This window comes from Populus nigra, chromosome 5 (genome assembly GCF_951802175.1).
Source record: "Populus nigra chromosome 5, ddPopNigr1.1, whole genome shotgun sequence".
NCBI lineage: Eukaryota > Viridiplantae > Streptophyta > Magnoliopsida > Malpighiales > Salicaceae > Populus > Populus nigra.
In genome coordinates this window covers 13,072,726-13,096,726 of record NC_084856.1, presented here as the reverse complement: position 1 = coordinate 13,096,726, position 24,001 = coordinate 13,072,726, and the positions used below count along the sequence as shown (strand labels likewise).

The following is a 24,001-nucleotide window of genomic DNA, read 5'->3' as shown; positions in this document are numbered from 1 at the left end:
ATATTACGTGAAGAAAAGGTATGATATTCCTGACTTTGGCTTCAGTAAATATTGAGGTTGATATTTTTTACTTTGGCGTCAATGAATAATTTCGTCAGTAAATTCATCGATAATATTTAATATATGTCGTGGCATTTGACCCTTCTCTTTCCCTCCCTCATTTTTACTTCTTCCTTGTAAAAGTTTTCTTTGCAACAAAACAGCCACCCCCCTCTCAATCTCAATATAACTCAACCTCCCACAACCTTTCCAGCCACCACAATACTCCGTTTGTCAATATTTGTACTCTAATTGAAATTTTATTGAAGATTCTCCACTTTAAAGAAGCAAATCTACCCTTTTTTTAAATTTGAACACAATTTTAAAATGTTGATTTTTATTGCATATTTTTGTAGTATATGTATTTTGTTTGGGTGTTTACTTGTTTTATTATTATTTTTTCTCAAACAAACTTGTTGTATGGATTTATGATTTGTACATGTTATGGTTTGTTTTAGATTTTGTAAAATTATATTTGTTTGTAAGTTGTTGAAACTTATGTCGGCAATCCGACTTAGATGTTTTGTGATGAAATAAATAATAGCTTGTTTAACGGGTATATTTTATATTTTGTCAATTTCATTTCCAAGTTATAATTTCCATAAATGTATACAAATTTATATATGTGTAAATAATTGATAATGAGTTAAGAAAAGTATTAAAATAGGTTGAATAATCTTGAGTTAAACCAATACTTTTACAAATTTATGTAGTTAACATAGTTAATTAATACATGTTGTCATCATTATTTTATATAGGTTTGATAGAAGTGGTGGATGATCATTCATTGATATATCGAGATTCACCTCAAGGATTGCGAAGTTTGGATTATTGTAATGTGGTTCAAGGTTTTATTAATTATGCAATATCTAATCCGAAAAATGTTAGTGAAGCCGGTATAAAATATCCATGCAAGAGGTGTAAAAATAAAAAGTATCTCGATTCAGATGTTGTAACGATGTATCTTTTACAAAAAAAAGATTCATGGAGCAATACATGTGTCGGTATGCACATGAAGAACCATATATTCCTCACGAAACCATGGTAGAAATGATGATTGGGTCAACTTCTAGTACTAGTAATGTGCATGGAGTTGTAGATGACAATAGTAATCCTTATAGGACTATGATTATGGATCTAATTGGAATGAATTAGGGACATGTCAGTCAATGTCTAATCATAGATGATGAACCGAATACAGATACAACCAGATTTTTTTTATTTTTTGAAAGATGTTGACGAACCATTATGAAATGGTTGCACAAATCACAGTAAATTATAGGTCATTGCATGATTATTCACCATCAAGTCAGATAATAGGTTGATTGAAGTCGATTATGATAGAATTGTCAAATGGACGAGAAGCATTTTACTTGAAGGGAACAGTTCTAGGTTTGCTTAAGCTATTTTTTTTATTGAGTGTTTTTTTTATTATTTTAGATAATTTTAAAATTATTCATCTATTATATATCAAATTTCTGACTTTCTAGTATTTTTTTTTTTAAGGTTCTAAAAAAAATGATCTACGGTGCGTGTAAAAAAAAACTAGTAACTATCTAACTTGTTTAAGAGGTTGTGGTACCCGGCAATGGACCCAGGTTAATGGGCTTAATAATTTCCTTTTGAAGGTCATAATATAGCTCATTGGTGAATCGATTAGCAGCCGAATAGGGTCCATCAAGGCCTACAAGGGTCTCAATCTGGTCGGAAGTTTTTATTTGCATGGCCCTGTGATAGTTGGCAGCACTAAACAAACCTTTTATGAGCACTTTGCCTTTTCATGATTCACCAAGCATCCAATTCAAAATGATCATTCAAGTTGCACATTCACATCAGCAGCTGTACTGGCGTGTTTCTTTATGTGATTTAAGAATATTTTTGGAATATTTTAAATTTTTTAAAAAAATTAATTTATTTTTTTTATGATTTCAAATCGTTTTAATGTGTTAATGTTAAAAATAAATTTTAAAAAATAAAAAATATATTATTTCAATATATATCCAAGTAAAATTAAAAATATTTTTAAAAATAATGTTACCATAACACTAAACTAAACGAGCTTAAAATATAATTTTCATGAAGATTTCAATGGTCATTTAGTCTTAGCATACGTGACACTATTTAGGATGTAGTTCATATTAAATCATCTTGGCAAAAAATAGCTCCTTTTATTCCCCCACAGTAGCACAATTACCTCCAATATAAAGCATCTCTGAATAAGTTTAAAATTACGTGTTACTTTTTCCTTGAATTGGAGATTATTAATGTAGTTTCAAGATGTGGTTTAACCTTGATTTGAATTAGGGTAATCAAAGTGGTTCTCATATAGCATTTCGAATACACAGAGCATAAACACATTCTATTCACACATGGACGACAATTGGGCATGGATATATTCTCTTTTGAAGAAGCTAGCAGTAAAAGTGAACCTGGCTGATCAGGGAATCTCTACTAGATGGACACTTGCAGCCCACATGCTTGAGCAGGGATTTCAATAGTGGCCACCATAGATTCAAAAGAAGATTTCACTGCTCACAAGTCAATCTGTCCTGAATTATACTAGTTGCAAAAGGAATTTTGCCCTGAAATCCTTTTCTTGGATCCAGCTCAGTATACAACAGTTCTTATATTTATTTCATATTATTACTTCGAGTTGCACTGCATGTTCCCAGTACCTGAAACGAATGAACATTGTTTCTCCTTTCCGAAAGCCTAATTCGGTCCAGAGCACAGAACACAAACCTTTCACTAAAAAAAGAAATACCTTGCCTTTCACGAAAGAAATGATTGCAACCCATCAAAGAGAACAAGCTGTATCCATCAAGTTAAACGGATTCTCATTCGGGAACAACCCATTCCCATAAAAAAGAGAGGGAGAAAGAAGAACCTTTATGCCTTCTGTTTCCTTAGTTTTTAAAGCAAAAAAAAAAACACGCAAACTTCTTTAGACGTTAATTTACACATAAGATTTCCACACAAGAACTTACTGGTCTGGCCGGCCAACCAAACCTAATTGAACAACCAAACAAAAAGCAATAAATACCCAAATAAAGCAATAAATCACAAGCTGAAGAAAAAGTCAATCCAGGCCCAAGCTGGTTTTCATAAATTCTTACAGTGGTGGGGTTTTTCTGATTGCTTTCTTTTTATAGTATCTCTAACCGAACAAAGAAAGCTGGCGTGGATACATGCATGGGAATCACTATCATATCAAACAAGTTGGGATGTTTGGTTAATTCTAGTTGGATTCCGATACACATCAGCTTGAACTTGAACTCTGCCGCACCGAACAAGCAACCACCTGTGCCCACTGCTTTAGCCTTGTCTTCACCGTCTGTGGATTGTCACCTGCGCACAAGAAACAAATTAATTATTAACAGTCAAATAAATTCAGTAATATATTTATAGAAACTTTAAATCCAGAATTTAAGGGAAAAAAAACTTTAGTTTGCATGTAAATACAACAAAAAACATGTCATGATTGTTCTTATAAGTCTCCTTATCTTGAGTCATTTGTCGGAATACAGTAAAAGATTTGATTAATCCATGATAATCATTGAAACGCTAAATAGCAAATTACCTGGACCAAAAATGTTGTGAGGGCTACCTAGGGGAGAGAGTGAATCACAATCAGACGCCATGGACGAAGACGACGTCTCAGTGAAAGGCTTGGAGACGGAATGGTCATGGTAGTTCTTGTTGACAGCATAATAAAGTTCCAAAGCAGGAAAAGTATCAGACAAACGTTGATCCATTTCTGGAGAGTCAAACCCAAAACCTAACTCAATACAACCTTTAAGCTCATCGAGATCTTCATCAGTAACGCTTTTGCATTTCTTTTTCTTATAGCTTCCTTTCCTCCTTAGCCACGCCTCGTCCCTGTAAATATCAGGTGACCATGAATGTTGTTTGTAAAGTGGAGACGGCCCTAGTAGTTGTTGCTGCTGCTGTTTTCGTATGGGTGGTTGATATTCTATTTGTTCTTCTCGAGGTGGTGGCGGCGGGCGGGGGTAGGGGAGGGACATGGGGACAGCCCCAGATACTGGATGAAGCGGCGGAGGTCGGAGGACCTCGCCCGCCGTTGGTTTAAAGAGCCCTTTGGCTATTGGAATTTCTTTTAGAGGGGGTAATGGGAAGTTTGGTGGGTTATATCGGGAAGCGGTGGTGGTGGGGTCCAGTGGGGACTTGGTTTTGGCTGGAGTATGTCATTATGAGTTGTCTTTTACTTCTTTCTTTTTTAAGAAAAAAAAAAGTTTTAATTTTGATTTATTTTGAAGTTTTCAATTTTAATCGCTGTTTTGGTTTCTTAGAAGGTACAGCAGGAGACTTTAACTCCTGTTTGCTTCATGGGAAAATTGATCAGAGCGCGAGAAATAAAATTAGGTTTTAATTTGCCTTTTCTTGAGAATAAGCAAACAACCTCTTTAGGAAAGGAAATTTGATCCTATGAAAAATATTCATACTTACCACAATTTGTAACCATGCTTCATTTATTCCTAGAAAATGAATTTTAATAAAATAATTTGCTTATATATATATATATATATGAAAGAGAGGGGTTGATAATGGGTCCCACATGATATTAGTGTGTCCCATATATATAAAAGATAGTTGATTCTCTTTATTATTTTTAATTATAAAAAAAATAAGGATAAGACATGTTAGAATGTTGATAATTATTATTAAGATTAACAAAAACACTAATAGAAGTTTTTGTTGTTTACCACTTTATTCAATACTATTTATTTTAATACTATTTTTTTAATTTATATTTTTTTAATTTTATTTTTATCACTCAATATTTAGTTTATTGGAGATTAGATTTCATAATCTATTTTATTTTGGGGTGATTCTAATCTCATGACCTAGATTATAAGTTTGGCGGGTTAATCTTTTTTTTTCAATTTCAATTTCATTATTTAACATTTGATTGTTAGGGATTGACCTTCATGATTTGTTTTGAGTTATTTTTTTTTGGGTTATTCGAGTCTTATAACTCGAGTCAAGGATTTGACATATTTACAAGGTTGCTTCATGTTTTTTTTTTCTTTTTTTTTATCAATTATTTTTTCCCTTCAACATTTTATTCATCGAAAATTAGGCATCTTGATTTGTTTTGGTATTCTTTTTATAAGATTATCCTAGTCTCATAACTCAATTCACAAGTTTGGTAGATTCAACCGAGTAATTTTTTAGTCATTTTTTTATTGATTTTTTTCAATTTCATACTTTAACATTGGGTTGATTGAGAATTGTGCTTCATAATTTATTTTGATTTATTTTATATTGTGTTCTTTTAACCTCATGATCCTCGTAGTAAGTTTGGTTTGTTAACTAAAGTTGACTTGAGTTATTTTTTATGTTCTTAAGTTTCTATGAGGTTATCATGATCTCATGACTTGTGTCATAAGTTTGGTGAGTTAACTAAAATTATTTTTTATGTTCTTTTTTAATTGATATTTTTTTCAATTTCGTCGTCTAATATTGAGTTCATTGGGAATTGATTTTTATAATTTGTTTATTCTCTTTCTATAAGGTTATTTCAGTCTTATGACTTGGATCACGAGTTAAGCAAGTTAATCTAGGTTAACTTAGGTCATTTTTTATATTATTTTTTAATTATTTTTTTCAATTTCATCTTTCAACATTATATTGATTGTTAATTAGATTTCATAATTTATTTCCATTTGCTTTTTATAGGGTTATCATGGTCTGTTGACCAGAGTTGCAGATTTGACATGTTAAACATGGATTGGTCTGGTATGTTGTAATTTCAATATATTTTTTTAAAATATCGTATTGATTTTTCTAGTCAAACTATATTTTTATTAGATGTCCAGGTTATCTTTGAACCCGCAAAATCAACCGGGTAATATCAAATCAATCCTTATATGATTTAGATTTTTTTCTATTAAAAAAATACTAATTTATTTTTATATTTAATTTTTTTTATATAACATCCACGTATAACGTGAGGAATCATCTAAGTGTTTCCTAAGCGTGGAAGACTTTATGACCGCCAAATAAAACTAAAACACGTATCATATGTTCATCTTTTACGCTTGTTTTATTTTATTTTTTCCCCATAAAAAACTCAATTCCGATTACTAGTTAAAATCCTACCAAATATCATAATGTGAGGAAATTGTCTTTGTTCGGTGGTTTGCTAAACTAATTTGAAATTAGGCTCTCAACTTGCAATGCAAATGTTTTTTTTTAATATAATTTTTATTACTATAAAATATTTTCTTGGAACAATATAATTATTTCTGTTGAAAATAAACTCCGTAATTAAAAAAAATAAATTTAGAAAATATAATTAAAGGAACTATATGTGAAGAAATTAGATAAAAATTAAGATTAATAAATTAAACTCCATGATTAACTCTTTATGAATCTTTTTTCAGGTTACGTTCATTATCTCAAGTTTTGGAACTAATCCATTAAGACAAATAGTTCACGAGAAAATCAACATTGCGAGCTTGCCTCAGTACATTTATTATCTTCCATACTAAATAAACTGAGATTCTTTATGGTGCTACACTTTTAGTATGAACACTAAAGTTTTTTTTTTAGCTCCCTTTTTTCATTTTAATTTCAATTTTTTCCATCTTTTTCTTAGTTTTATCACCATCTTTTTTTTTACCGTCATCTGCATTTAAACCAACAAAATTGTTTGGACAAATATCAAAGCAATTTTTACATTTTAAATTTTAAATTCATCCGTCTTTAATATACCAAGTCAACTAGATCATGTCAGGAATAATTTTCACATGATTTAATCTTAAACTCAAGCTAAAAAAAAATTGGATCATGAAGTTTTAAAATTGACTTGTGAAATTGAGTTTAATAATAATATCAAATAATTCTCTATAACTTAAATTATTTTATATCGTTTATTTTTTTTTAGTTTAATCCACCTACCTATAAATTAGTGATGAAACTAATTAATTAATGAGTATTGTTGGTATAATGAATCATTACTAGCGAGATTGTCAAATATAACCAATGGCACTCATGTTTTTAACATGTTTTTTAACATCGAGTAAAAATATAACCGTGAATTAAAAAATTAATATTTATATATAATAAAATACAATAAAAATTATGTGCATTAATAAAAACATGTAAAATCTCAAATTAATTTTTAACATAGTAGAAGAATGGAACAATGTTGTAATTTCTACAACAAAACACCATTTAGTTTTTGTATAATAATTCTTCAAAAAAAAGTGTTAAGAAAAAAAACTAAAAACAATTTACAAATGAATAAAGATAAAAATAAAGAGAAAGGTATAAATAGGTCAAGTGTAGAGTGATAAATATTGAAAGTGTAAAAAATAAAAAAATATTTTTTTCCCAAAAAAGAAGAGTAAAGAAAAAAAGAGAAGGAAGAACTAAAAAAATATTACAATAAAAGAAGATAAGAAAAAAAAGGGATAAATAAGCTAAGTGTAAAATAATAAAAATATCAAGTATAAAATGAAAAAATATAAAAAAAACTTAATTAAAAAAAAACCCAAAAATTATAATTCTGCCACCACTACAACTTTATACAGTGAAAATATTAATAAATTTAATAATTATGCTATGTCTACATGGAAACACCATTTCATGTATAATGAACAAAATAGTTTTCGAGTACTTTCATCATAAGTTAGTGTTTAACTTTGTTTTTCGAGAATTCAAGGTGTAAAAGAGGAGAAACCTTCGATTGTTTGCCAGATACGTACGATCGAGAAGCAAAAGAGTACTTTCATCATAGAAACGTAGACGTTCTTAAGGGACGACTTCTTTCAATTATGTTCCCACCCGACCATTACATCTCACATCATTAGTTCTTTCTTTTCTTTTTAAGGTTGATTTTGTCAAAGGTGGGATGGCGTGAAGTTCGGTTGTTAATTAAATAGTAATTATGTACTTGAAGATCAATAATTTCTTTTTCAGTAAAATATGATCAATTATAATTATATAATAGAAGAATATTACCCTCCAAAATGTAGTTCGATATTTGTTGAGCCCACCATTGAATCAACAAAGAAAAAACTTACAAAAAAATTAGAGTATAAATAACATAAGCTTACCTTTTTTATATAAAAACAACAAAAAACTTAACATATGATTAAGTTTTCACGCAAATTCAATTTTTAGAATTCTAAACGAAATATATAGTTTCAAGTTTTATATAAGCCCCACCCTCAAATTCGTTGATTGATCTAACTTAATATTGATTTTATTAATTTTGTAGTTTATTATAACGCCAAATATTTGAATGGCTTATGATTTGTGACAACCTACCATTAAAAAAGTTGATCAAACCTTATAAAAAAAAAGATTTAATCTTCAGGTGATCTTCATTTTAACCTTAAATTATCGAACAGAATCCTTGAGATTCCTAAAAAAAAATTTAAATTATTTTTTTCTATGTATAAGAGTTTTAGGAAACCCAACAACTTATTTGTTAAAGTACTGATTAAATGATATTGCAGAAGAAGTTATTAATGCAATAGTTGTACCCTTAATTGAATAAATATTAAAGTTTGATAGGAAATTAAAGACCTGATTAGATAAATTCAAAATCAAGGATCAAACTTTAAAAGACGCAAGATTTTAGGGGCTTAAATCAGGAAAATCATGTGCCAAATTAAAGACATTTAAAAGTTTGATAGTTAATAGAGGGTTAATTTTCATAAGTTGAGAACCAAGGACCTAATTGAAAAAAGATGTTAAACTTTGGGACTGACAATTGAGTTTGACATAAGTGAAATTACATGAAATTAAAAATTGGGAGGCAATTACGGGTGCAATTAAAAGCAATTGAAATAACAAAGATTAAATTAAAGTTTGTCAATTTTCAAATTAAAAACACTAATTTTTAGGATTTAACTTAAACGATGCATCGTTCGGACACTATTTATCTTTTTTTTAAACAAGTTTGAATGAATGTAGTATCTTCGGCCACCTTAAGGGTTGTAATTACTACCATTTGACTGATAATCACCCCTTCTACAAAGATCAGCTACTCCCATCAATTGTTACATTCTCTTTTTTCCAATAAACTCAACAACATCTTGTCCTTGATCCATCACTATATTGAAAGATTCTAGGCTGATTGAGTTGGCACTTTTAAACGAATGAATGTGAAGCTATAGACCTCCAAATCGAGCAAGGTTGGATCCAAATGAAAGGTGTGCACCTCCTCTACCAACTTCAGGTGGTCTTTAACGACGACAACGGTCTTCTAGTAAAGCCTTGAAAGTGGGTAATTCAGTCTTTGATGATTGTGATATCCATTTTGCAAAACCATTGATTTTTTTCATATGTTCACACTTCAAGCCTTCTTATTTGGTTCTTATCAAAGATTGGTCATTTTTCTCTCAAGATCAAAAGGCCAAAAATAGTTATTTAGTCTCTAAGTTTAGCAAAACTATCAAAATCTCTAAAACCAAGTTTGTTGTAAAACCACCATTGTAAAACCAATAAGGTATGGAGCTTATAATTGTAAAAGTGAACCTAAAACTTTCTCATTTGGATTAGAGGCCCAAGCATTGATGAATGATGATCAATCTTTAATTAAATTCAAAAACCCTAGCAAAACCCTATAAATACCCATAAAAAACAAGGAAGAGAGGAAAATCTTTATAAGAAAGTTAAGTGTGAAGTTTCAAGAGCATAGCACAAGGATTTCTTAAGCTTTGAGTGTGGAAAAATTAAACTTCACAAAAAAAAAAAAGCAAAAGGACAGCAACCATTGGTTGAACTTTGAAGATGTAAACCCCTATTAACCTAGTAGATGATGTCCATAAGGCATATCTCTAGCCTATTTTTGCATGTTTTATGATGCTTTCGAATATTTTTGCATTGTATTGCCTTTAGCTTTGACTTTGACCAATACACAAAATGTCATTTCTTTCTTTGTTTAATCCTACTTGGAGTTATTTGTTAATGTTACTCATGTTTAGAAGATGCTTAAATATTTAGATTAAATGAAACAAAGTGTTTTTGTAATCTGCCAAATATAACAATAGGGATGTTGATGTTTTTTTAGGTTGTTAATGCTTGTTATTGCCTTCTAGTTTTGGTTTAGTCATATAGAGTGTTAAAGTGTCAACCGTGAACCTCAAATTGTTAAACATGCTTGTTGTTTTAATTTGGTAGTTTTGGAAAGTGAAACTACATGCATGTTATTGATGATTTGATGTTATTTATTAGTTCTTTTGATTCAACCATGCTTAGTATTAGTAATATGGTTGGTGAGGACTAAAAGCAACATGATTTAGAAGCCTAAAGTGCTAATTCTAGGTTCTTTTTAGGTTGTTGGACAATGTTCTTTCTGTTATTGGGAAGAATATTGTTTTAGCTCTATGATTTGGACCTGTTTTGGTCCATTTCTTTGCACATGACACTTCAAGTGACTTTGATTAATCAATAATCTAGAATTAGTTTGCATTAATGACTATTTTTTTCTTAGTTTTAATCATAGGATTTTGTTTTTGCACCAAAACCTATTTTGATCAAATCATGAATATTGGTTAATAATCATTAATATTTGATGCTTGATTATTGTTAAGTGATTGATTTCCAACATGTCTATGCCTTTGATTTCGCTTTATCTGGTCAAATTTGAGAGTTATGTTGCTAGGTTTGCCTTGAATGTTCTTTGTGTTTTTGAGTTGCTCTTGATTTCACCGTGTTTGATCCGTTTTTAGTCAAAACATTTTGTGTTTTTGTGTTTTTTTTTTAAGTTTGATTCGTTTTAAGTTTTAATTTTGGTCGTGGTTAGTTTTTAGGTCAAACCATTGTTTTTGTTTGGTTTATGGTTGAACCAAAGATTTTAGATCAACCTAGTTGAGTCATAAATTTTGATAAAAATAATTTTGGTTTAAAGGTGGGTTTGACAAACACTCAATTAGACCTGTTTTAACAGTTTTATTACAAAGAAAATGAGTCTTTATCAAACAAAGCCTATAATAATGATGATGACGATGATGATGATAAATATTTTCTTTTTTTTTCCTTTCATATAACCAAAAATCCTAAAAATTATTTGAGCATTATTTTAAAATCTAAAATATTTTGGCATGTTTTTTTATAAAAAAAATATTGCATAGATTCTATAGAAAATTTGTAGAATTCCAAAGGATTTTAGCCTCCATTTCCAAAAAATATTAAAAGCTTATTTTTGGCAAGAAAATATTATTCACTTTTAATATAAGAATAAAAAAAATCTAAAAGGGATTAGTATCCAAAATATTATTAAGGATACTAATTTATTATTACTCATTTTAATATCAGGATAAAAAAAACTTGTATGAGGTTAATATCCAAAATATTATTAGGAATAATACAACTCATTCACTTATAATATAAGGATAAAAAACTACAAGGAATTTTTTAAAAAATTTTATTTGGAATGACTTAATAGTTAAAAATTCCAAGTTTATCCCGAAAAAAACCTCAATGGTAATTAAAAACATTTCACCGTTCCAGACCAAGTCCTTGACCTAGAAAACCAGGGTTTGTTCATTATAGCAAACCTACCACAATAGGCTGATAGAAATAGAAACATCACCAAACCATAGCAAACAAAGAGGAAAAAACAATGTAACTTACCTCAGGCAAGCAGTGTTAGAGGTGCTGATACCTTTACTATACGCAACCAGTCCTTTCTTTTAAATCTCTAAAAGACTAGTTAGGGTTTTTAGTAACCATAATATTAGGTGACGACTCCCTTATCCAACCAAAGACTGTCCAGAACATGCCCGAGAAGGGTCGTCATGATATCGCGCTCCCAGGAGGAGGAGGGAACCAAACTTTGGCTAAATTGAATTGGCATAAAAGAATTGGGGGCAAAAAAATAAAAGAGAAGAATAAAATATAATTTTTTTGATGCATGTGTTTCACGCACTAGCATCTGAAGAGGTAACCAAGGTTGAGGTGATGCATGCCTCTTTCGTGACCCGATGGTGGTCTTTTTTAATGTCATCAAAATTGTCTCATCGAGCTTTAGTTTTTTTTTAATATCATTAATGACAATAAAAAATATTATAATATTCGATAATTACTTTAAAGCTTAAATCTTCACTTTCATTTCCTCGGCTAACCTTTCCTTACAACGACATAAATAGTTAGCTTTTAAATATTTGAATACAAACTTGATTGTAATAAATGAAAAAAAAATTAAAAATCCAATTGAATCCAAAAATTAAAGAGTTACCCAAGAAAAAAAAGTGATTTCAAAATTTTTTTGGGAGTCATATGGATATTGTTAGACGACATAATGTTATTTAGGATTTGTGCGAGGATTACCTGGAAATTAATTTTTTTTTCTAGGGTTTGATCAACTCTTTAAGGTTAAGTTATCGCAAATCATAAATCATCCAATTATTCAATCTCTAATAGTAATTCATATGAATCACCATATCAAAAATATTTTAAACCCTTTTAGGATAGAGAGATTTATATGTCTTGAGTGCTAGTTCTTTTTTTTTTCTTATCATTATCTTTATGGAACTCTACTAAAAAATATGAGGCACGACAATCTGTTAATAGAAAAAAAAATCAAATATCCCGGCAAAATATCACTTGACCCCTGAAAAAACCAAAGTTCTTACTTGATTTTCTAGGTCTGGAATTGTAATCCCCTATACTAATTACACTAAACTTCTCAATTTCTATAACTTATTTACGATCAAATCATATTTGATTAGTCATCTTATTTTAATTTCTTACCAATAATTCTTATTGTGAGTGACTTATAAGGTTCCTAATATGTTGACTATAATCCTAGTTAAAATATGATTACATAAATTAAATGATTTAACTTATTATTAATTCAACAAATTAATTAATTTATATTTTAAGATTAAACACAACTTCTAGAAATATGTCATGATCTCCTAAACATTAAGGAAGTTGTATGTTGTTTGACTTAGTATTTCAATGAACAGTTTTTTAATGTAACTATTATTTCTTTATCAATAATATTTTGATTTGGATATTTGAGCATGAAGTGTATCAAACTATCAATTTTATCAAATTATATTTTTTTTTAACATAATAGTCATTAGTTTCTTGAATAAAATTTGAAATCTCATTCCACTATGCGTAAATTTTTTTCAATCAATACTATTTAAAAATATATGAAATATATTTTTTATAATTTATATAAGATGATGAATTCTTTTTTAATTACTTAAATACATTATATATATATATATATTATAATTATAATTTTACCATTTTATATACTACAAAAATCATAACCGTGAATAATTTTAAATGCTAACCGAAACCTTTTTTTTGTTATATATATATATATATATATATATATATATATATATAGAGAGAGAGAGAGAGAGAGAGAGAGAGAGAGAGAGAGAGAGAGAGAGAGAGAGAGAGAGAGAGAGAGAGAGAGAGAGAGAGAGAGAGAGAGAGAGAGAGAGAGAGAGAGAGAGAGAGAGAGAGGACGAATATCCACTGAATTTGGATGTTTTTGTCATGTTACGAAATCTATCTTGAGAAGCTGACCAGTGTGAAAAGTCACATCATTTGTTTTAATTAAATTCAGATTTTGAGGAGCGGCTTTGTAGTTCGTTCACATGCCATTAGGTTGTTTGCTTAAATAATTAATTAGGTCCATTATTAATCATTAATTAAATTGCTGACTGCGTTATGAGGTGGGGCCGTCTTTCTTTCTTTCTTTCCACGGAAAATACATAATTGAGTATGTGGTTTGCTGCAAGTTGGTCCAATTTATTAAAATTAATTTCTTAACCTGCGCGCTTGGAGCACGCATGCCGGGACATATATATAAAAGAAACTTGGAATTTGGTTCTGGTCGTCCATAGAAGGACTAATTCCTTTTTTTTTTTTTTTTTAAAAAAAAGAGAAACACCACGCAACCTGGAATTTAGTATGAAATTTATCCTCTGGGATATTTTTAAATTCAAGAAATTATTTGCTGGGCAAAGCTAAGAAGCCAAGACTGTCAAAGGCAATGATTTTACTTTAAAAAATACGATTTGTTTTTTCAAAAATACAAATGATGTGATAGTGGCTGACCTAGGCCTATATTGTTTTACAGCACCACATATATTTAGTTCTTAATCATGTACGGAAGCATCTCGACGAATCTAGTCTTCTTTGCCCTTTAAAATGGAAAGTCCAAACTATTAATTTTATATTTTAAAAATATTTTCTAAAAAATTAATTTTTTTAATTTTTAAAATTATTTTAACATGTTATATCAAAAATAATTTTTTAAAAATAAAAATAAATATTATTTTGATGTATTTTCATATAAAAAACACTTTAAAAAACAATCTCTATCATTCTTTCAAACACCCTCTAAACAAACATGTATGAAAATTAAAACACTTAGATTATATTTTGCATTATGGTAATAATACTTTTTAAAGTATTTTTTGTTTTGAAACATATTAAAATAATATATTTTTTATTTTTTAAAATTTATTTTTGATATTAACATATGAAAATGATATAAAAATATTAAAAAATATATTAATTTAAAATAAAAATTCAATTTTTTATAAAAATATTTTCCAACAATAAAACAAACAATATAATGCACATGGAATTCTCTAAACTCAAGCACTAATAATAGGAGTAGCTAGTCGGCAGACCCCATGAGTTGAATAGGTAGATAGTAGGAATTTACATTGCCACGAAAGGCCCCCTTTCATCATCTGGGTCATCGTGGAAATTTAATATAATCAAGAAATTCATGTATATATATGGCTTTTCTAAAGTCCAACAATAATAATATTTAGATCTCATTTTGTAATTTTGAGTGCTAAAGCTGTATCTAGAAATTTATTAAACTTACTTTGAATGTATCATGTTGATGTGTTGGGTGCACTCTTACAATTATTCGAAAATAAATAAATTTAATTAACGTTTTGGTTTGAAAATACCATTTAAAATCAAATAAAAAAAGAGAGGATGTTTCATCTTACAAATTATCATAAAAAATGCAATTCTAATATAGAAATGCATGTAAGATATATATATATATATATATATATATATATATATATAGACTGTGATTGTTTTGCACCGGCTTTTATATTTTTGGTGAAACAAACACAATAAGATGTTTGGTAACAAACTAAACTGCGTTTTGTACCGTGAGATCCACTAAAAAATTGAGTTTGAAACGCAGTTTTTATATGTTTTTTTAACTGAGTTTTGTAAAATCTTGTTTGTTTTTACGTTTCAAAAGCGTTTTTGAAAAAAATTAAATTTTTTTTAATTCTTTTCTTTGCTTCAAATTGATATATTTTTTGTGTTTTCAGAATATTTTGATGCGCTGATATAAAAAATAATTTTTTAAAAATAAAAAATATATATATTATTTTGATGCATTTCCAAACAAAAAACACTTTGAAAAACAACCGCAACCACACTTCCACCAAACATTTTATACAAGTTTTTTACTATAGATAAACTTCAACCATAATTTTCACTAAACACGTATCTAAATCCAACCAATCACAGCTGACCATACTTTTTTAAACTACAACTACAAAAACTACCTAAAAAACCAAACACACTAAGGTTAGCATACGGTGAAATTGCAAATAACATTTTCATGAGTTATTTTACCTATTATTATCTCAAGCATGATATTATTATTTTGTTTTTTGTTTTGTTCTTTGCAAGTTACAGATTTATTTACTAAGTCATATTCTATTTTTCGTTTTTGTTTTTTAGTTGACAAACTATCTTAATACTTATAGCTGTCGTATCATGAATTTGAAGGGAAGATGTTAAGAAATATAAAGTTATTTTGTTTTATTTATTAAGGATAAAAAAATATTTTTATTTTCTTTTTAGTTTAATCTATATATAATCTTTTTATATTTATATTAAATTTAATTTTTTAGATATTACGGTATGATCACGCAATATTAATAAAACTCTAATTTTTTTCTCTTTTATTTTTATTTTTATTTTTTTTCTTTGAATTGTTTAACAAATCGATCGGACAGTTTTACTGTCATCAAATGGAAAAGTGATACATGAAGTGCTCGTCCAGTACCCAGTGTTCATGTATTTCACATGAATTACTTTAGAAAGTCAAGCACCAGTGATAGCCGGCAAAACATTACTGGTTGGAGTAAGCAGTGGAATACATTATTTCTTGCAATTATTCAAGCCGCTACTTTTGTCGATCATAATATCTTTCCCCTTCGTTAGGCTCCCCAGCAAGACTTTACATCATCTTAACATCTTGATATCCATAATTCCTTGTTTCTCAACATGGGATTACTTAATGCCAGCTATTTTTATTTTACAGGAAAGATTCTTAAGTTGCTTGCAGGCTTCTTCTGTAATCTATTCCACAATATGTCAGGCACTAGCGATCCTACTTGCTGGATTAGAGCTTAATTTCCCTTGAAAGTTCAAGATCATAGCTGTTTTTGTATTTAGTAAAGAATGCTGCCAGCCACATCCAAAGTCCTCTAACCATTAGCACTGACTGAATAGAAGTCATCCCCTCCAACGCCTTCTCAGTAGGCGAAAACCTGCAACAAACAATGCAATGGTAGAAGTTCCAAATGTAATTTATGAACAAATTTGAGAAGGCCCCTGGCCCTATACTTCGGATTCCAGTGACATCAGATGTTGAGGTTGAACATTTTGGAAATGATAGCATTTGTTCCTCTAATTTTTGCAGTTCTCCACTTTGTTCCAAGTATATGATTGCCTCTGAAATGTTCAGCGCCAAAGGGGAACTTCTCGGAAACACCTGAAAGTTACAGGAAAAACAACAACAGAGGATGGAAACGGAAATAGTTCTGTTGAACATACCAATAAAGAAAAGAATAGATGATAGATAATTACAAAGCCAAAGCCACCAAGGTTGTGCTGTGTGTTGGCCCTGTCATGGTGAAGCCTTTGCACTGAAAAGTTTTGCAGGAGCAATAAGCAACAAAGCCGCTCTGATACGTCCCACTTGATAGAGATTTTACAAAGTCGTCAATTGAAGCAATGGTTTTGATGTTCTTTGCCTTGAAACTCAGAGACTTCTTCTAAATACCTGCGAGAGAAGGAATTTCCTGACGCAAACTCCAGCTAAAAAAGGAATAAATGAAGCAAAGTTTCGATGTTCTCTGCCTCGAAACTCTAAAGTTCTTCTAAACACGGGCAAGCCAAGGAATTTCCTAATGCAACATGTACACAAACCCTAAAATTACAACTAAGAGAAAATTATGATTAAATAAACTAATGCCTTAAATATTGTGAAAAATAACATGCAAAACTTCTTAAATAATAGCTAAACTAGCATAATTAATAACACCCGAATAAAATAAAACTTTAAAACTTAATTAATAAAGGAATTAAATATAACTAGTTACTCAAGAGAAGCACCCAACTTGAATATTCTAGTTCCAATCTAGCCTAACAACAAGCATAGAGATCAATCAAGAAAGAGTCTGGAATCTCTTGAAGTTTCAATGAATTCTCTAGTGGTGTTGTATGTGGGAATTTCAATAAAATATTATTAATTTTATATTCAATTTATTCCGTTCTCCTGTTTTTTAGTTGAAGATTAAATTGTTAAATAGTAAAATTTTAAAAAACACACACAAAATATTATTTCAATAAAAAAAACATGAAAAATGTTTCTGTGTATGTCAAAGAATAAAATAAGATAAAAAATTAAATTATTGAAAGGTAAAATTTTTAAAAAATATTAAATGAATAAAAAAAACATAAAATATTATTTTTATGAATGGTGTTTTTGTGAGTGATGTTAATTTCAACCGGGCTTATAATTAACTCTTCAAATTATCCCCTGCGGATTCATTTCATGAGACCTTTCATTAAAATCCCAAAAACCCAACCAACGGTCAAGATCGAACATAAACCCAAGCCAAGCATTACAACAAACATCACAGTGAAAACCAAAAAAAAACAAAATACACGATAACATCGAATTCCTCCTCACCTGTACAACCTCTGAAGCTCTAAAATCAGTGAAATTAGGGTTAGGGTTCGTTTTGGAGTTAAGATTAAGGGATATCCAGCTCTTTTAATCTCTGAAAGATGTGGCACGAAGCGAGAAGATCAGAGAGGAAAGTACACGACTTGATGGACGCCGCTCGAAAGAGAGCGCAGCGACGAGCCGTTTATTTGGCGAAGAGAAGAGGCGATCCAATGCAATCCATTCAAGTTATCGGCAATCGATCTCGCATGTATCGTGACGATGGTCTCTATCAGGCCACACAAGACCAGCAAGGCCTGTATGTTGTTGTTGTTGTTCTTATTATTATTATTATGCTATTATTTATTGTTTTTGTTAAATATGTAGTCGTGGTTGTGCGATTATGCGATTGATATAATATTTATTTGTTACTAAGTTTGAATTCTATGGTAACAATAATGAATTGTGTTGTCTATTAATAATATTTGTGTCAAATTTTTTTGCATTATGTTGTGTTTGAATGATTAATAATTGAACTGTGGAAGAAAATTGAGCTTGATGGAATGCTTCTAAATAGGTGATTTTAAATGTTGTGTTTGAATGATTTCAATAGCAGGATAGTTGCGTAGCTCGGTTAAAGCCTTAGTTTGACTTTGGGCATGGGAAGTCATCCTAATTTACTGAAAAAGCAACTTGGACTACCGCATTTCAGTGATGAGTTGCTACTTAAATGCTCTTCATAACAATGGTTGCTTGAACTTTAATGTGTAAACTAGCATTTCTTACTTGGTTGTTGCTGTTTCTACCTCATTCTTGCATTCAGTGACGTTGTTTGTTTTGGACTAATCTTTTAAATTCTCAGGATACCTTGGAATGGAAAACAGGATGTTCTAATTGACAGGTGAACCATCTATCTGTTTTTAGGTCTTACAATTTTTTTTTTTTTGTTATCTGGCTTTAGATTCATAGCCTGTCGTCACATTTGTGATTGAGGAATCTATGGCTTTTCATTATTGGACAGATTTGATGGTCGTGCTTTACTTGATTTTATTCGGGAGTTTGGGACCCGACGGGCCCCACAGAAATCAGAAGAAGAAGAAGAACTGGAAGAGTTTGTTAATTTTCAGCGTTATCGGGATTTAATTAAGCATCGACGTAGAGGATGTCGGTACTTTTTTTGTTTTTTTTTAATGATTACATGTTCAATTATTGTTTCTCACTTTTTTCATTTGTTGCCACTTATGGAAACACAATAAAAGAATAAGGTTATCCACCTTTATGCTGTTGATTAGAGAGCTAGGTCCATGTTTCAATATCAGTTTTACTACCTTAGATTTGCATGCTGACAATTACTAATGGAGAGAGTTTGCAATTGCATGTTAACAGTTACTGATGAAGAGGGTTTGCAACATGTACATCTAGAGCTTGAGGCAAAGCTTACTGCCTCATTTGCTTCAAACAGGTTCAACTTCTTCCTCTCCATCAGTTAGTACACTAACTGTTGCAGGTTCTTTGGTGAATTACGTTCTCTTTCCCACCTCTTCAGGCTATAACTGAAAACTAATCTTAACAAACATGCTTGGCATATCTTGTTTAAACAAATGCTCATGAGAGCAAGCTTTAATCCCTGCATTGTTTTGATGTGTTGGACAGACTTCTTTTTCATGTGATTAATTTCAAATGAATGTGTATATTGACAATAGGACCTTCATTTCATGTGCATGTCCATTGAATCTTTTGGAAGCTAATTTCCTATAATGGCAAACTTTCATTTTTTTCATCAACCATTTTCATCCCCTTCAGCATTTTTCTTTTGCAAAACTGGTGAAATTACTATTTTTTCATGACTGGGGCCCTATGGGCCCAAGGAAACAAAAGTTGGTTTTGATTTGTCAGTGATATACTGAGCATGTTAAGACCTCTTAGTTTTCTTTTTATATATATATATATTTGAAATTACTAAATTTTTGAGAAATATGTTTTTATGTCATTGGAGGCCGTGAGCAGCTACCAAAATGGTTTTGTTGATCAGATTTCAGAGGTGGCTCTCGTCATTTTTATTTGTCAGGGTATATGTTATGAAAAACTCAAGTTGATATGATTTTCTACAAGAAATGTGAGTTTCTTTGTTAGCCTGGAAATTTTGTATCTTTCCTATTATGCCTCATTTGTTTTGCTTTGATATGTGGGTTGGATCTGATCTATCATGGTTTACTTTGTTCCACCCTGAGGCAATTTGTTACCATTTTATGTTAGTGATGATGTGGCTTTGTCCAACTTCTTTATGTGTCTTTAATGCATAGCTTTGTCGTTTGTGTTCTTCTCTAGTTAAATTTCTCTGATACATAAATGCAGTAATTCTCAGCCACAACAACCTCCCGCTAGCAAAGGTCCTTATTCACAAGTTGGCTTTTCTTATGATGGGGATGGAAAAGAGGAATTCCATTTTTCAGATGGTGATCACAGTGAAAGTGAAGATGACGATGACGATGACGATGATGAGGATTTTAATAGCGATGACAGCAATGATGAAGGAATGGAGAGAATAGCAAAAGAATTTGGAGTGAAAAGGTATGGTTGGCTTGTTTACATGGATAAAAAAGCAAAAGAAGAAGAGAAAAGACAGAAGGAAGTGATCAAAGGTGATCCTGCAATTGTAAGTTAGGTTAGACTGTCATTTGGGATTTCCTCTTGTTTCATTGTATCAAATAATTCAATTACTACAAGTTCCCTTGCTTAAACTATTAATTTCAGAGGAAATTGAGTCGCAAGGAAAGAAGGAAAGCTTCTCAGATAGAAAGGGAAAGAGAGAGAGAGGCTGCTAGGATAACAGGAACAAGAGTGCTCCATCATGATCCCTACCGGTAGAAAACACTATTTCTTCTTTCTCAAAATTCTAAGAGATCATTCTATCTGAGAACAATACAACACATTTGCTATTATGTTATGATACTGATGCTTTATTTTTCTGTACAGTGAACCTAGACGAAGTCCAACTTATGAAGCTTATTCTCGCTCCAGAAAGTATGTCTGGTCTTTCAGAGTCTTTTGTTTTTATGTTTTCTATAGATCTGGGATAGATTCTTCTCATTACTGTTATGTATTTACAGAGTGAGATCAAGATCGCGCTCATTTTCACCATCACACTCAAGGCGTTATAGTCGTGGAGGGCATCCTGATGAAGTTCACCGTAGTAAACCAAGGACTCCTAAGATAGAATACATCACAGAATTTGGGGCCCCTGGTGACAGGGATGAGCCAAAGCGTGAAGGATATTCTCCACCGCCATCTCCTCCATCACAGGCTGATTTGTTAAACCGGTTGGAGCACTCAACCTTTAATTCTTGCAAAGATAGATTGGACAGTCTTTACTGTGCTGCAGCTTACCCATTTTGTTACCTGAAGCAAACATTTGTGGTTTAAAATAGATCACAATAGGGTTATCTTCTTAACTGACAAGATGGAGAGGAAGGGAGGCTTCCTTTCCGAAGCTCAAATTTTCACTGGAACGGACATAATCTAATTGCTTCTAAGTTGCACCCAACTATTGGAATGGTATGTCTAATGCTTTTGATTTTCTGCAGGCCATCATCCTGTCACATACTTGAAGCACTGCATATTGATCCTGCATCTGGCGTGTCCCTTGATAATGATAAGAGCACAAAAGCATCAAAATCAGCAGTAAGGTAGTGTGTGTGAAATGATGATATTCATGATGCTTGCCAATTTAGTTATATGGAACTTAATGGACATAATGTCTCGGAGGTCTTTGACTTTAAGTTCCTGTTTCCTTTCCTTTTACTTTGTTACATGAATTTTGTAACTTTGTTCTGTTATTTCCACTTATTTCTGATTCAATTATCATATGTTCTCCTTTGAACAGCACACCATCAGGATTAGCAAAATTAACCAAGGCAAGTACTTCTGGGGGACCTTTGAAGCAGCAACAAGGAGAGAAAAAAGAAACTCCTCAGGAGAGACTCAAAAGGATCATGAGCAAACAGCTAAACAAACAAAGTATGACCTAAATTATATGTATCTACATTTATGTCGTTCAACAATTAACTAATATTCATCAGTGGTTTTGACAATGAAGGGCTTGTGTTTATGAAACTTTAAATTTTTATTATCCACTTTGTTTCACTTGGCCTGGGGTTTATTATTTTAGGAAGGGGAAGGGGGTTCTTTGCACTTTCTGCATCTGGTTATGGGTCCATCTTTTGTCTTTGCTCTTCTGCAGTTAAAAAAGATACCGCTGCTGAAACGGCCAAGAAACGAGAACAGGAGCGCCAGAGGCAGGCAAAACTTGCAGAAACAAATCAACTGAGTCGATATAGACGTCGCAGCCGTAGCCGGAGCTACAGTAATTCTCCACCAAGGTATTTACCATACTCTATTGCTAGGAATGACATGCTGAGTAGCATCTTTGACATGTTCATCTTCATACTTGTTTGGGATATTGAGTGAGAATGATGCTTGTTTTTATCTTTTTAAAAGGAAAGCTGTTATCTCAATGCAGGAAAATGTCTTTTAAATCCATGAGTTGTATTTGCCTTTTATTTTCCAATTCATATCTCACTTTTGACATGGTTTTAGAACTCAGGCCTCTAATTGTTATGTCAAGTATTCCAATTCATCCATTGTTTGCAACATTCTTACCTCATTTTTTGACTTGCATATTTGTGTTCTGTTCTTCAAGGCTAATCATATGAGTTTAATGAAATTTATGACAAGTCTATGTAAAAGTCTGTCATAGAAGGTGTTTTTAGACTCCAAAATTGATGTTTGTTAAAGTGGTGAAGATAGTTTTGTGTCAATTTATGACAAGGTGAAATCAGCCACATTAAAATATGATTAAATGTTTTCCCGTTTGATGTTTTGCTCTGGATCAGAATATTGTTTTTAAGTGAACTTATATTTTTCTCCCTAGCCAACAATATGCATTTCTGTAGAAGATACAGGTCCAGTAGAAGCCGAAGTCGAAGTAGGAGTTCTCGAAGATATCATTCCCACTCCCGCTCCCGCTCCAGATCCCGATCCTGCTCTCGAAAACACACCCAGTCCCGCTCTCCTTGTTCCCGCTCACCAAGGTAATAATAATATCAAGTGTCTCATTCTTTTGTTTGATATAAATCATCCAGAGACTAATTGGAGGTGTAACATCACAAGGGTAAGAAGCCGATGAAATACTGATACATATTCTGCAAAGCTGGCCACTGGAATCAAGATTATGTATGTCTATGTTTTTGGTGCCATGTTCTCTTATGAAGTCCCAGCTTCACTCCAGTTTTGTAATCTGCGGGTGATGTTGTAAGGCAAAGATGAGTATGAGCCTCTTTTTGTAATCAGTTGCGTTTACCATTTTCTTTTCCTTGATTGCAATATGATAATGTAAGTGGCTGTTGGCATGTGTGTAATCTTTTCATGATAGCATGTGATGGTCTTTTGTGCAAAAGCGGATCAAGCCTCACGAACTTTGGTGTTGATTCAAGGCTACTAAAAGCTGAAAACTTCTAGCCCATTTGTAGTTGAATCTTAGCCGGATGGAATTCCATCAATTGTACTTAAACGAGGGTAGGCTGACTTCTCTTAGACAGAAGATGTTGTTCTTGGCTTTCGAAGCTTCCAAGTATCTTGCTTGGGATTTTGAGTCTATAGAAGTATAATTGAACAGGTTTCGAAGCTATTTCATTTATGTTATCTATGCGGTCAAGTTGCGCTTAGAGTCTGTTTGGCTGTGCGTTTTAACCTGTGTTTTGCTAAATTTTGATTTTTCTTTTTTGCTAAAATTGAATGGGGTTTGTACTTTTTGGATCGTTTTGATGTGCTGATGTTAAAAATAATTTTTAAAAAGTAAAAAAATATTATTGGCATGTATTTTAGCACGAAAAGCTATTTGAAAAGCAACCACTACTGCACTATTAAATACACTTTTATACTCGGAATGTGTTCCTGTTGGCTCGGCGCGAGCATGTTGGAAGTAATAATGGACAGCTACATTTATTTGAT

At 31.2% G+C, this 24,001-nt stretch overlaps 2 protein-coding genes across 4 annotated transcripts; one reads left to right on the top strand and one right to left on the bottom strand.

The window, feature by feature from the left end:
* Positions 1-3,107: 3,107 nt before the first annotated feature.
* On the bottom strand, positions 3,108-4,221 carry LOC133693585 (uncharacterized). Its single transcript, XM_062114820.1, has 2 exons — positions 3,620-4,221; positions 3,108-3,387 (listed from the first exon to the last, which is right to left on the bottom strand). Exons 1-2 carry the CDS (start codon positions 4,062-4,064, stop codon positions 3,299-3,301), a joined length of 534 nt encoding a protein of 177 aa, XP_061970804.1. The 5' UTR covers positions 4,065-4,221; the 3' UTR covers positions 3,108-3,298.
* Positions 4,222-17,918: 13,697 nt separating this feature from the next.
* LOC133694591 (uncharacterized) lies at positions 17,919-23,678 on the top strand. Of its 3 annotated transcripts, none has more exons than XM_062116162.1 (13): positions 17,919-18,311; positions 18,855-18,893; positions 19,014-19,156; positions 19,379-19,454; positions 20,348-20,648; positions 20,747-20,856; positions 20,969-21,016; positions 21,103-21,312; positions 21,577-21,678; positions 21,876-22,009; positions 22,233-22,371; positions 22,954-23,082; positions 23,162-23,678. In XM_062116162.1, the coding sequence occupies exons 1-13, from the start codon at positions 18,115-18,117 to the stop codon at positions 23,175-23,177; spliced, it is 1,644 nt and encodes a 547-aa protein (XP_061972146.1). In that variant the 5' UTR covers positions 17,919-18,114; the 3' UTR covers positions 23,178-23,678. The 3 variants fall into 3 exon arrangements, with proteins under 3 accessions (XP_061972146.1, XP_061972145.1, XP_061972144.1); XM_062116161.1 differs by having other exon boundaries at positions 17,920-18,311; positions 22,948-23,082; XM_062116160.1 differs by having other exon boundaries at positions 17,923-18,311; positions 22,945-23,082.
* The last annotated feature ends 323 nt before the right edge of the window (positions 23,679-24,001 follow it).